This window comes from Leguminivora glycinivorella, chromosome 6 (genome assembly GCF_023078275.1).
Source record: "Leguminivora glycinivorella isolate SPB_JAAS2020 chromosome 6, LegGlyc_1.1, whole genome shotgun sequence".
Classification (NCBI taxonomy): Eukaryota; Metazoa; Arthropoda; class Insecta; order Lepidoptera; family Tortricidae; genus Leguminivora; species Leguminivora glycinivorella.
The window spans coordinates 11,412,575-11,425,793 of record NC_062976.1 but is presented as its reverse complement, the minus strand read 5'-3'; the positions used below and the strand labels follow the sequence as shown (position 1 = coordinate 11,425,793).

Genomic DNA, 13,219 nt, shown 5'->3' with positions numbered 1-13,219 from the left:
AAATCTATGGCACACCTCCATAGATCCTCATCAGACGCATTTCTTGCGTCCTTCAATTCACTGACCCGTTCAATAAAAGCATTAACACTCGCGTTATTGCTCCCTGAAAACTTTATTCCCCACTTTGCGATCGGCACAAGCTTACGTGTGGAAAAGTCTTCATCCAGAGTAGATGTCCGTAAGAGTCTATCTCTAGTACCCCCTACTTTCCCTAATTGACCTCCCCTCGCGTCTACAGTTTTGCTAAGTATCTGATTTTCTTCCGCTTGTTTAATTGTGCCTGACTCCTTTAGCCTAGACGTACCTTCTCTATCGCTATCCAACTTTACTATGATCTGCTGGCCTAAGTTGCCTAATGTCTCCTGTAACACTTTCTTATCTTCTTCAGTTAAGTCTTCATCCTCTGACATATCATCCTGTTCCTCCAACTTAGCTACGAGGGAGTAAGCGTTTTGCGTTAACTCTGCCTTACGTGCATTTTCAGCTTCCGTACCAGACGATACGAGACTTAACCTGTTGATGACATGATACAATCTTGATATTAACCTTTTGAATAAGTTCCGGTCTGGCTTTCCCACCAGCTCCGCTATATAATTGCTCAATAGTGTTAATTTGGACGCACATGTCTGAAGTTCCACGCTTGACTTATCACTGACCCCTAATACCGGTTTATTGCCTGTCCCGGAGGCCCCCGAAATATCACTTAACATTAGTTCTTTTAAAAGCTTCTTCAACACTGGAACTGAACTTTTCATTGTAACACCACGGCACGCAAGTTCGAATTCCAGCTCATCTTTTAACAAAAAATTTGGATCCATGTTCACTAAAAATAACTTTTAAATTTTTATTACCTATATATAAAATAATCTAATACTAAGTACTATGCCTAAAACAATATATCCCCACAATTTTTTTTTGTTTTAAAGATATTTGTAAAAGTAAATGCAGTTATATACAACTGAAATATTTAAAAAAAATCACACCTTAAAAATAAGAATACAAACAAAACCACCTTAACCCGTTTCTTGTTTTATCGTTGGGCGCTATTTATTACGGGTCGTTAAGGTGATAATCAAATTACACGAAATGCACTTAAATGAATTTAATGAACAACTTGTAATCCTAGAATACAATTAGTATATATAAGAAAGTATATTGAAATTTGTCTAATCTAAACTAAACTAATAGGTATCTTATACTAAGTCTTGTTAGGCGCCAGGAGGGATTTGTTGCAGTAAGTATCTGGAACCCTGCCTATCCAGTTGCCACCGGCTAGCGACGTAATTCGTTTCTGGGTTAGTTATTTATTCAATGATAAGATGCCACAAATTGTAACCCGGAACTCGAAGGGCGTTTCCAGAGGCTAAAACAATTACACTAAATAAATTCGACTGTTTAATACCTAATGCTTAATTGCAGGTTTTATTTTTACACTTATAACTAAACTTACCCCTTCGCCGTATTTAACAATCACAAAAATGTCTATAACTGTATTGTGTTTTACATTTCACTTTACTAGAAATTGCATGTCATCTACACAAATCCAATTTCATTTACATTTTGGTGGGTAAACTTATTGATGTGACCACCGTCTTTACAACGGTGTGAACACGTCCACAAGATGAGCAGGAATGGCCTTCGAGCTGTTGTAGTTAAATATTTAAACGAGTCCTCACTACATATCAACTATTACTCTAAAAATATAAATGGAAAAAGATATTCGGGAGCTGGGGTTTGAACGGCCGACCTCTTGCGTCCGAGTCTCGTCACCGTACCGCTGGTCCAGCGAGCCATTAAGCGAGTCGCCGAAAAACGCAGTGTCTATCGACCGATAACACTATCTATGCACGTCATGCGAGAATCTACCTTATGTCTATGTATTAAAGCACAACAACATTGCAAACCGAATAAATGTATCATTACGGTAAAGAGGCCACAGAAGCTAGCCCTCCGCCGCCGGTGTCCGAGCCCCCGAAGCTGCAGGGAGCCCCGCTGCCGCTGCGCCCCTCTCTAGTGACTAGCCCCTACAGTTCCAATCCGGACAATAAGAGAAAAGTGTCAATTATGGCCGACGAAAACAGCAAAGACAGAGAAAATGCGCCGTCTGAAAGGTACCTGACAATATTTAATTTTTATTTATTTTTTGTTGAAATATTTCGTTGTTCCTCTTCTTTTACGCGCATTAGGATCATTGAGAATACTACAGCTTGGCAAAAAAGAGTAGAATCATAGCAACACTTCCCTGTTCTCATTGAAAATTTTTAAAATCGATCGAAATAGTTGCCACAAGCAAAACGATTTACATAGACGGTGGCGCCCCTATTGTGTTCTACCTCAGTATAATAAAGAGTACTGTCGTACAGTATGGCCACTTCCGCTCCCCGCTGAAAGCGCCGCCCACCCCTCTCGGTTACCTCACAGTTACCGTCTGTCAAAAACGCGAACAGTCGACCTGTCATGTGTATTTCACTCACACAAGCATAGTACGCGTCAACCTACACGAGCTTAGATTGTGTGCTAGCGACGCGCCTCTTTCATATATTTAATCGCCAGTGTCCGAGGTGTGGTTCTACTCTTGTTTGCCAAGCTGTTGTGTACGTACCTATTTCAGTCAAAAACTATAGATGTCTTTACCGATTCTAAAACATAAACATTTGTGCAAGAAATAATTTATGGTACCTACAATTTATCTAAATTCAATCTGAAACAGTTTATACCCAAGGCCGATCCGGCTGCATGTTCATTCATTAAAAACCGTGAAATCCGTGAATCACAAGAGCTTCTGTCACTTGGAAATAAAAAGTAATAGGTATACATCTCATAGGCATTCCAACCGATTGTAACCGCCTTGAGACCCGCACGACTAAGTCAGGTGATAATAAAAATGATTCCAAAATAATTGTAACATATAGGTATCGTGTGAGTTCAAATGGGGTACCAAAAATTAGCATAGATGCCACCATCCATAAAAGCTTGCCTTTGTTTGTCTCACGTTTTATTTTATTAAAAGATTTTGGTTTAGAAGTTCCAGTAAGTACAAAAGAATCCTTAGATCCTTACACAACTTTTTTATACAATTCAATGAATTGGCTTGCTCTATGATGGCTCCGTCTAAAATATGCGTTATTAATCTATTTATACGAGTATATCCAACGGCCCTATGCCATATATATGATACTAGTAATAGGATGCTAATGCTTATGCATACTTGGGAAGGTATTAGGTACTCACCAAATAGGCACGCCCTCCTTATTTGGCTATTTCTTCTATTTCACACTCAATCACACACAACACACAAGCACTTAATTTAATAATCATGACTGTATACTAGGTATCTTTTGGTAAATTCAGTAGTTTTGGGCTCTTCGACATTTTTTTACATATGGGTCATTCCAGCGAAACCGACACCACAGGCATAAAAATTAAATAACTTAATTTACATTTAAATCTACATCTAGAGAATAGAACATTATGCCTAATTTTATGAATCAATGAGTTTTTCCTTTTTATGACATTTTTTTGCATTTTATATGTGTCCAAACGTACTCCTAGCACCAGTTGTCTAAGGTGGCATATATATACCCTAAGTTGGCAGCGCTATTTCGCGCTTTTAATAAACATTATGGAGAAAGTGATATGTGTAAAAGAAAATATATTTAAAGCTGTTTAAACCAGTGGCAAGTAAATTTAAATTAAGTTTCATGGTTAGGATTTATTGGGCGTCTACACAATGCGTAACTCACGTCCCGCCCGTCACAATAAAACAAAGTTTTTTCTTGTTTACCCTAAAAGTATCTAAACTCTTGATGTCTTACTTTGTGAAAGTAACAATTAGGTTGAGGTTGGTTATTTTAGCTAAAAAACGCGTTGCTCTTGTGAATAAAAGTATACTTTTAACGCTTTTCAAAGTAGGTCCCACCCGTCACAGTGACGGGTGAGCAAAATGGGTTATCTGATAAAACTTGAGTTAATGAGTATAAAATCCTTCTTTTAAGTTTAGTTAAACCTAACTGGGTTATATTAAAGCAAATTATATGTCTAATATTTCTTAATTCGGTTGTGGTATTACTTTTTAGAACACAATGAATGCAATGAGGCCTATGAGTCAGGAAGAAGTCTTTTTCATTAAAACTGGTAAAATTTTTGGCATTATTTCTGACCCACTGATAAAAGTATGTGGTAATAGACTGTTTGACAAGGTTTGACAATTTTCTGAACCTTTAAAAATTCAAGTTGAAAAAATATTTTTTTTGGTTTAATGCTCTAAGAAAACTACTGAAATTATTACTTGTAACATTAAATAATTAATAAAAGAGCTGATTTAAAGTAAATACAAACGAACTGTCTTTATATTTTTCATATATTTGTATACTCAAATGTTACTCGTCCCACCCGTCACAAAGCGCTGTCCCACCCGTCACAAGCATTGAGAAGCAAAATTATTTTTGTTTTACGAGTTATTTGCGTAAATTATTCTAATACCTAATCTATATAATATCAGGAATTAAATAAAAAATGGTTGTTTAACAAAAGTTTCGTAGTTTCTTACCAATTGCGAATTGTGTAAGTCAAGTCGGAGAGGAGAGGCACTTTGAAGTCCCACCCGTCACACTTCTTATACCATCAATTTCTCATAATAATAATGACATTTTCATATTTTTTTGATGGTACAGTACGCATTGATTATTCAAGTAATTGATAATGTCATATTTAATACGCTAATTGTTGCCGTTTGGCAGAAATAAAGCAAAATGTAGGCAAAAAAGAGTATAAATGTCCCACCCGTCACAATGGAATGACCCATATTCTTCTAATCTGATAAAATTGTACCAATTCGAGAAACCTGCGTAAATATTTTATGATTTTTATTTTACTGTAATTATTGATTTACTTTTCACGCTCAGCGACACATAAAATATTATTTATTTGAAAATATGGTATTTATTAAATAACACATTCGTATTAAATGAACTGACATTAATATAATTGATGCCATAGATTGTAGATGATACTTTTTCCATGTCTACGATTGATACCATTTCTTTTTCGTCACAGAAATCAATGACATTAAATACAAACATCTTATATCTATGACAGAAATAGAATGACATGACCGACAGGTTTATGAGTTTGACGTGTTTTCACTCATATTAATCTCATAATTTCAAATAAACACAAAATTGTTTTTGGATGCAATGAGTTATTGTGATAACCTAACCGTTGTAATGTTATTTATCATCACTATAGTGCCATATTGATAGTAGGTAATATCTATCAAGAGCTAGAGAAGTCTCTCAATCGTAAGTGAATAACTATTTATTTATGTAAAATTTAGGCGCAAAACTTGATTTCCCATAGAAAATTTGTGTTTCTACTGAAGTATAGTTTACAACAAAATTGAATGTATTGCGGATATGGGCATTGTGGGCAACGTTCAGCTTTATAGCTCCATATGAATGAGGACCCCAACATATTTGGGGAGAGTTCCCATTAAAGAGATGTTGGGGAATCTTCCCATATTGATTTAGGTTTCCTGCCTTCTTCGTCTTCCTTGTACCCCGTCTTGAATACCCTTCTGCTGCAACATCTTTAACTTTCTTGCTGTACTATATCTCATACTTAGATCTCACATCTTAGTTCAATCTTATTCCTTTTTGTCTGAATTGCTTATATATACCAAAACTATAGGCGTTGGCCTACTACATACAGTAAGTATTAAAAAAATAGTATAATGAGTTTTATTAGAATGTTTTTTTTTTTTTTCAACCAGTACCTACCTAAGTCTTTCTCATCACGGAAACCATTAGGTATTCCGGGCCTTGATGCGTGGAGGTGAAGCCAACACGTAGAGGGCGTTTTGACACTAATTAAATATAAGGGTACAGGACATTTCAACCAGCTTTAATTATTATCTACTGTAAATACTTATTTATACTCCTTAATAAGATATCAAGTGTATAGATATACTCTTATAAATTACAATTCTATCATGCACTAGTTACCTATTAATATTAAATTTGTAATCAGTACAAAATTACTGGCTTAGTAATCCCTTTGCCTATCAGGCAAGCTCAGAGTAAACTCTCTTTTAAAAGCAAGTTGCGTAAGCACTTATTTGCAAACATTCGAGATTAAAGTCTACTTGAAGTCTCGCAGTAGGTACGTTTATTTATTTATGTATACGTGTATTTTATTCATATATATGTATTATACTAATATATATGTAGGTTTACTTATTGTATTTGTGTATGTTTATTTTATAATAGTAGGTATCGACTTGTATTTAATCGTTAAAATCTCATACTGGCTTTATAATCTTGTGCACCAAACTAACTATCTCTGTTTTGCCCAATGGTTAACTGGTAGAGAATGCCTTAAGGCGTTAAGTCCGCCATTTGCACTTTTTATTGATAATTTGTGCAATAAAGTTTAAATAAATAAATAAAATTACTTTAGGTACCTTATAATATAATTATAGATATTTTTTTGGCAAAACATTCACTTTGGCCCAAAGCTTGGTACGTATCAAGCCCACTTGCACCAACGAAAATGGAGGGTTAACCCGAGGGTTAGCCCTGAGTTAAGTGGTTGGTGCAAGTGGGCCTTATAAGATAAGACCCCTTGTAATGCGCATGTAGTAATCGGTCGTTCGGCCGTGTATACCAGGAATACTGTTACTAAGTCTGGCTTTAGCTAATAACCTCCTTTGTGCAACCTATTTCTAGCTTTCCGGCCACTCTGATATTTTGATTGATATGTGTCAATGTCGATATATGAAAATTAAGAACAGCATGCACTTTCGTCCAGAACAGTGACAATTGGTGCAGTGGAACTGCTGATGATGGCCAGAACCAAACTCCTCAAATCTGAACGGCGCGCTTATAGTGACTTTGCCATTTTTATAAGAACAGCATGCGCTTACGTCTAGAACAGTGACATTTGGTACAGTGGAACTGCTGATGATGGTCAGAACCGAACTCCTCAAATCTGAACGGCACGCTTATAGCGACTTTGGTATTTTTATAAGAACAGCATGCACTTACGTCCAGAACAGTGACATTTGGTGCAGTGGAACTGCTGATGATAGTCAGAACCGAACTCCTCAAGTCTGAACGGCACACTCATAGTGACTTTGGTATTTTTGTAAGAATAGCATGCATTTAAGTTCAGAACAGTGACATTTATTTAGTTATGTTTGTTAAGCATATTGAGTTTTCAAGTCAAAGTTTGTCAAGCTTCGATTTCTTATAATATAATCGGATTCATGAGGAATTGAGGAAACTCCTCAAACCTTAACGTTATACGTATATTCATTTGTGTTGCCATCTAATAATTAAAGCATTAAAAGCAGTTTTAAAAAATACTTACACATTTCTACATAATCCAACATTCGCAAGTAGCTTTCACCAGAACCCGAAAGGCGACGGTTTTTTTTTCTTAAAAATTATTTCGCTAATTGTTACCAATTTTGAATACCACACCTTTTTTGCGCCATAATCAATAAGGCCGTTCTTGGAGATTTTTGATGGACTCTAGCGTCTTTAAATATAAGAATATCAAAAAAATCAAAGCGTTCCGACACATAAAAATAATTATATTCTGTGTTGAAAAAATCATTGCTCTATCTTCAAAAACCATGGAGGATATAGTCAAGAGCATTTGTATGGAGAATTGACCCCTCCTGTATCGTCTTAATCTCTTGCGAAGGCGTAAGGATACGTTCTAGTCTGCTGATCCGCTGTCGTCGTGGTACCCAATGAGAGATATATGCGTACAGTGCCGTCTTTATAACAGCGTGCCTTTCACTAGCTAGTCGTACACCATTCGCATTACATTAGTCATCAGTCTCGCACACCTCACGTGACTACCTTGGGTAACCGAAGGACCACCAAAAGTAGACCTCTTCTAATACTAAAACATCCTTCATTAAACAAAATACTATGCCTGGAATCGAAGATCTAGTCACCTGGGCGTGCCATTTGTGTTGAAAATAAGAAAAGACTGTGCCGTTCACGTAAGGTTTATCACTAGTAATTTAATTTAGTCATACGATATTGTCACATGTTTTATTTATTTATCAGCAGACACTCCATAATTTATTAAGGCTACTACAATGACTCATTGATCATTCAGAGTTAATGATTTTATTTATTGCGACAATGTCTCACAGCAAGATATTACATGTCTCTAATGATTTGTTGGGATTTTTTCATGGTTCGTCTTTTTAAGTATATATATATATATATATATAGTTTTATATATAGTTTATATATAGTTTTATAAGTGCAAGATATTTAAATTTCATTAAAATCTTTGACCAAACTCGTCTATTAAAAAAATATATTCGCGTAAAATTTTTATTTTATTATAAGTATAATACATAATTAAACTATGATACTTTCAATTCTAAATTGAGAAAAGTTATTCGGGATGTTAGGTTCTTTTGTGGCGCGTTATTTTCTCCGCTACTTACTATTGATGCTGATTTTACATTCACTATGTTATAGGTAGTAAAAGAAAGCAAAAAAAAATAGTCTTCAAGAATCTACGATTCATAGAAAATGGAATATCGGACGGGCAACGATGATTTAACAACAAGCGCCTACTAGTTTTCAGCACTCACTAGTCATTTTCACTGCTTTGCTCGATGAAAATTGCGGTGTTAGAAAATTAGCAGGCGCATTCCAATAACTAAAAATGCAAAACTCATTCACGCATCACGATTAAATTGATATTTTCAGGAGAGAGTATACGAAACAATATTTTTATTTTGTTGTAGCGTTTTGAAAAACTTGTGTTTTTATAAATGTTGTTAGTTTGAATGATAACAATTGTTTTTTCGTGTTCATTAGTCATTCATGTACATAAAATTCAATGAAATTAATAGCATTTTTGTAAGAACTGAGAAAAAAATTAACTTTAATCGGTGTTTCTGGAGCTGGGTGATCCACTGAGTTACAAACTTACTAATGTATAAAAATAACAAAAAAAGACGTATATATGTGAAATATTTTATTAATAATAGAAATATTAACAAAATGAACTTAAATTTTTAAAAAAACTGTAGAATAAACACAAAAGAACCCTCTAAAAATCACTTTTACATATCCACTGAGTGACACTGTGGTCAAAAAACTTCAAAACTTTTTCGTAAAAACATAAAAATCTGTAGAAAAATTTACTATAAACTCCTATTAAATGAAAAGAAGATGTTAGATTTATATAATATCATACTCACAGGTAGGTAAGGCTAACAAAATCTTATAAAAAATTAAATTTACGTCTAAGAAATTGCTAGGACAATTTCTCAGTGGAACGTAACATAAAACTAAGGGTGCGATTAACATGGAGCTAATTTAACTACGTCAAACAATTAAGTAAACTGTTTTTACGTGGATGTTAATATCTCAAATAAAAACAAAATTAAATTAACTGAGCCTTTTTCAGAAAAAGTGTACATATTCAGTGTCTTCAAAATATTTACTTTTTGGACTTATTTTACGCCTCACATATGAAAATTGAGGCCCTTAATTTAGTAATTTGTTTTCTTTGTATATTGCATCACATTCATGAAAATAATTAAACTTCCATATAAAAAAGTGACGATAAAATTTGATTAAGATGGAAACCGTAAAAATATAAATGTGTACTTATAACGCGGCTTTATCGTTCCACTGAGTTACTTTTTAATCCACTGAGAAACAATATTTCTCAATGGAACGTAACGGTTACGCCTTTGAGAAACAAAATTCTGGTTGTACTTTAAATTATACAAACTCTTCCCAAAAACGTTATATATTATTAAAATAGATAAACTAACTAGTAATATGAACAGGTAGTTTCTTGATAAAATATACAATATACCTTCGAAAATGTAGCCACTATGTGGAACTCAGAAACGGACCTCTAAAAGACGCTCGAACAAATTCTTCCTTCACGAGTTGTGGCTTGCGATTGACAACAAATAACCAATATGGCGTACATGGCAAGACACTATAATGTTGCCAGAATAAAAAATAACCTACCACTTTAGTAGTAAAATAAGTAAATATTGACTAAATTTCTCCGTAACTCAGTAGGATTTTCCACAGAGCTTCTTTTTGTGGTTTATGTTTGAAATGATTTTTTAGTATTCTAAAGCTATTTATGATAAATAAAGCGTTATTTAAATTGGAAATGTATGTACAAAGAAACATTTAAGTAAATAAAAACATATTGTTATGATACAAAAATAATATTTTAACGCATATGAAACATAAGTACTTCATGGTAGGACATGGGAAAAACAACACTTTTGTTGACTTCAAACAGAAGTTTTTACTAAAAATATGACTAATATTCATTCAAAACTAATAATTTCTGAAAGACAATTTATTTATTTATGCATAAATATCAAACGCCTGTAAAAAAGTGATATAGAATTTGTGCAATATTTGTCAGAAGAGGTAGGACATGCCAAATTTAGTACCATACAACAAAAAAAAAATTTGCCCATACCCAATCTGAAAAAATAAATATTCTACAAAACAAATCTCGTACGTACAAAACAATTGTAATTAATTAATATAAAATTGATGTACCTAATTAATTCGAAATGATAAGTAGGTATGATTGCTTCAGCCTTCGCTCAATGACGAATATATTGTATAACTAGACATATAGACTGTGGTTATCTTTTTGATTTTTATTGATCTCCCGATATTTCGACTCAGTTACATGCGCATCATGATCACGGAAAATATTGCCGTGAAACACATTTAAAACTCTCATATTGTATAACTCCTACTTAAACGTATTAAAATTGATTCCATTTTTTGTTTGAGTTTAATTTCTCTCCATTTTAGCATCATCTAATGAGTACCTAATTTATTACACAAATTTAAGCTAGATGTTTTTTAGAACAAATACGAATGCGGTCAATAGGTACGCGCGGGATAGGTACCGAAACGCATAAGTTCCTACACTACACTATACAGTGCAATATAAGAGTTATATTTATGATTAGCTCCAGGATTGGTCAGGACTAAATCATTATTATTAACTGAGTTTCTCGCGATTCAACTAATTTTGTAGGTTGAATGCATTTTTAGGGTTCCGTAGTCAACTAGGAACCTTTATAGTTTCGCCATGTCTGTCTGTCCGTCCGTCCGTCCGTCCGCGGATAATCTCAGTAACCGTTAGCACTAGAAAGCTGAAATTTGGTACAAATATGTATATCCATCACGCCGACAAAGTGCAAAAATAAAAAATGGAAAAAAAATATTATTAGGGTACCTCCCCTACATGTAAAGTGGGGACTGATTTTTTTTCATTCCAACCCCAACGTGTGATATATTGTTGGATAGGTATTTAAAAATGAATAAGGGTTTACTAAAATCGTTTTTTGATAATATTAATATTTTCGGAAGTAATCGCTCCTAAAGGAAAAAAAAGTGGGAGGACACACTTTTTTTTCCCCCTCTAACTTTTGAACCATAAGTTTAAAAAATATGAAAAAAATCACAAAAGTAGAACTTTATAAAGACTTTCTAGGAAAATTGTTTCGAACTTGATAGGTTCAATAGTTTTTGAGAAAAATACAGAAAACTACGGAACCCTACACTGAGCGTAGCCCGACACGCTCTTGGCCGGTTTTCTGTCTGTGAATGAACCAATCCCAAACTAGTTTGCTGCAGGCTTCAACAAACCACGAATGCTATACTTTGATACACATTTAAAAATTGCATTTAAAAATAAATAATAATAAAACCAAGAAATGTCAAATTTAGGGACTTAACTTAGGGATAATGTCAATATAACAAGGGAGGAAAATCCACTACGTTTGTATGAAAAAACGGCCATCCTCTTTCCTCTTAACGGGTACCAAAGAATCATCTACTTATATATCTGGTTTGGTTGGTACTTCATTTACATGATCTGTCTACACGTATTCATATCGCGTACAGTCGCCAATCGCCATCTCAGTAACCAGTTACACTAAAATTACCCATCGCGTACTAAGTTCCGCATATAGTGGTCTTAATAACACAGGTTCTGAGGCAAATGCAAGCTAAGAATGAGATAGATCCTGCAATTTTATTATCATGACCAGCTTTTTGTGTATCAGAGTCACATGATTTCAAGCGTGATATTTGTCAAGTGAATATTCGTACAAAGCAAAATTGCAATAACAAAAAAACTCCACACGCTCTATTCAGTTTATTTCGTCACGGACACTTTAGTTATTTCGTCATGGAGACGATTGATTTATGACTAATATCGGCATTCGATCATTGTTACAACTATGTTTTGTTTAACGTATTCAATAATATATGTATGATACCTATATAAAACTATGAAAATGGTTTGACGAAACTAATAATCTTGCTCGAGATTGTAAGGGAATTTCCCAATATTTATATGCGCATGACATAGTTAACGCTACCCGAAATATAAATATTTTTTAAATTGCTATTCAGTTATTAATTAACTAACTTAGTGCTAGTATTTGCGTGTAATTTAATTAACCTTGTATGGATTTTGTGGTCCGAAATAAATGATTTTTATTTTATTTTATTTATTTGTTATTTAATTAAAAGCTCATTATTTACAATTAAATAATATAGCTAAATAAAAAAATAAACTAGCAACTTAAAAAACTTAACAAGTTAAAAAAATATACTTAAGTGCTTATAAAACTAGAAAATACTCAAAATAATATTGTTTAGGACATATGTAGACCGTGTGATAATAGTTTTTTCAGTACAGATGGTGTTTTTTTTACGCACTAGTGCGAGAAGTGGTTCATTATATGCGAGGTCGAAACTTCGGAGGCTCATCTGTACTGAAAAACGTCGTACGATACACGTGCGAAAAGGAAATTCGTAACTCGTGTCGATTTAAAACACTCCCTTCGGTCGTGTTTTAATTTATCGCCACTCGTTTCGTACTTCCTTTTTTACGCACTTGTATTGTAATGTACTATTATGCAACTGGCGTTTAAGCGAGGTCAAAAAGAGAGAGGGTGCGCGGGGCGCCGGCCGGAGGCTGGCATCTTTTATATATGATATTATCATTATTATCATTATTATTTTATGATATTATCAAATAATTTCCCTGTTTTAGTTTGTAAGTTATTTTTTCTGCCTGAGATACAGGATCTCCCTAGTTCAGGCACGGACATGGTGAAAGGATCTCCCTAGTTCAGGCACGGACATGGTGAAGCCTATTTTGTGTTAAT

At 34.0% G+C, this 13,219-nt stretch overlaps 1 protein-coding gene across 1 annotated transcript in view; it reads left to right on the top strand.

Annotated features, from left to right (window-relative positions):
• The first annotated feature begins 1,933 nt into the window (after positions 1-1,933).
• The window catches only part of LOC125226976 (sodium/hydrogen exchanger 9B2), a 33,113-nt gene continuing 21,827 nt past the window's right edge, over positions 1,934-13,219 (top strand). The window contains exon 1 of the mRNA XM_048131161.1: positions 1,934-2,111. Within this exon, the coding sequence (XP_047987118.1) occupies positions 2,065-2,111 (47 nt within the window). The 5' untranslated portion in view covers positions 1,934-2,064. The remainder of the gene's footprint in view (positions 2,112-13,219) is intronic.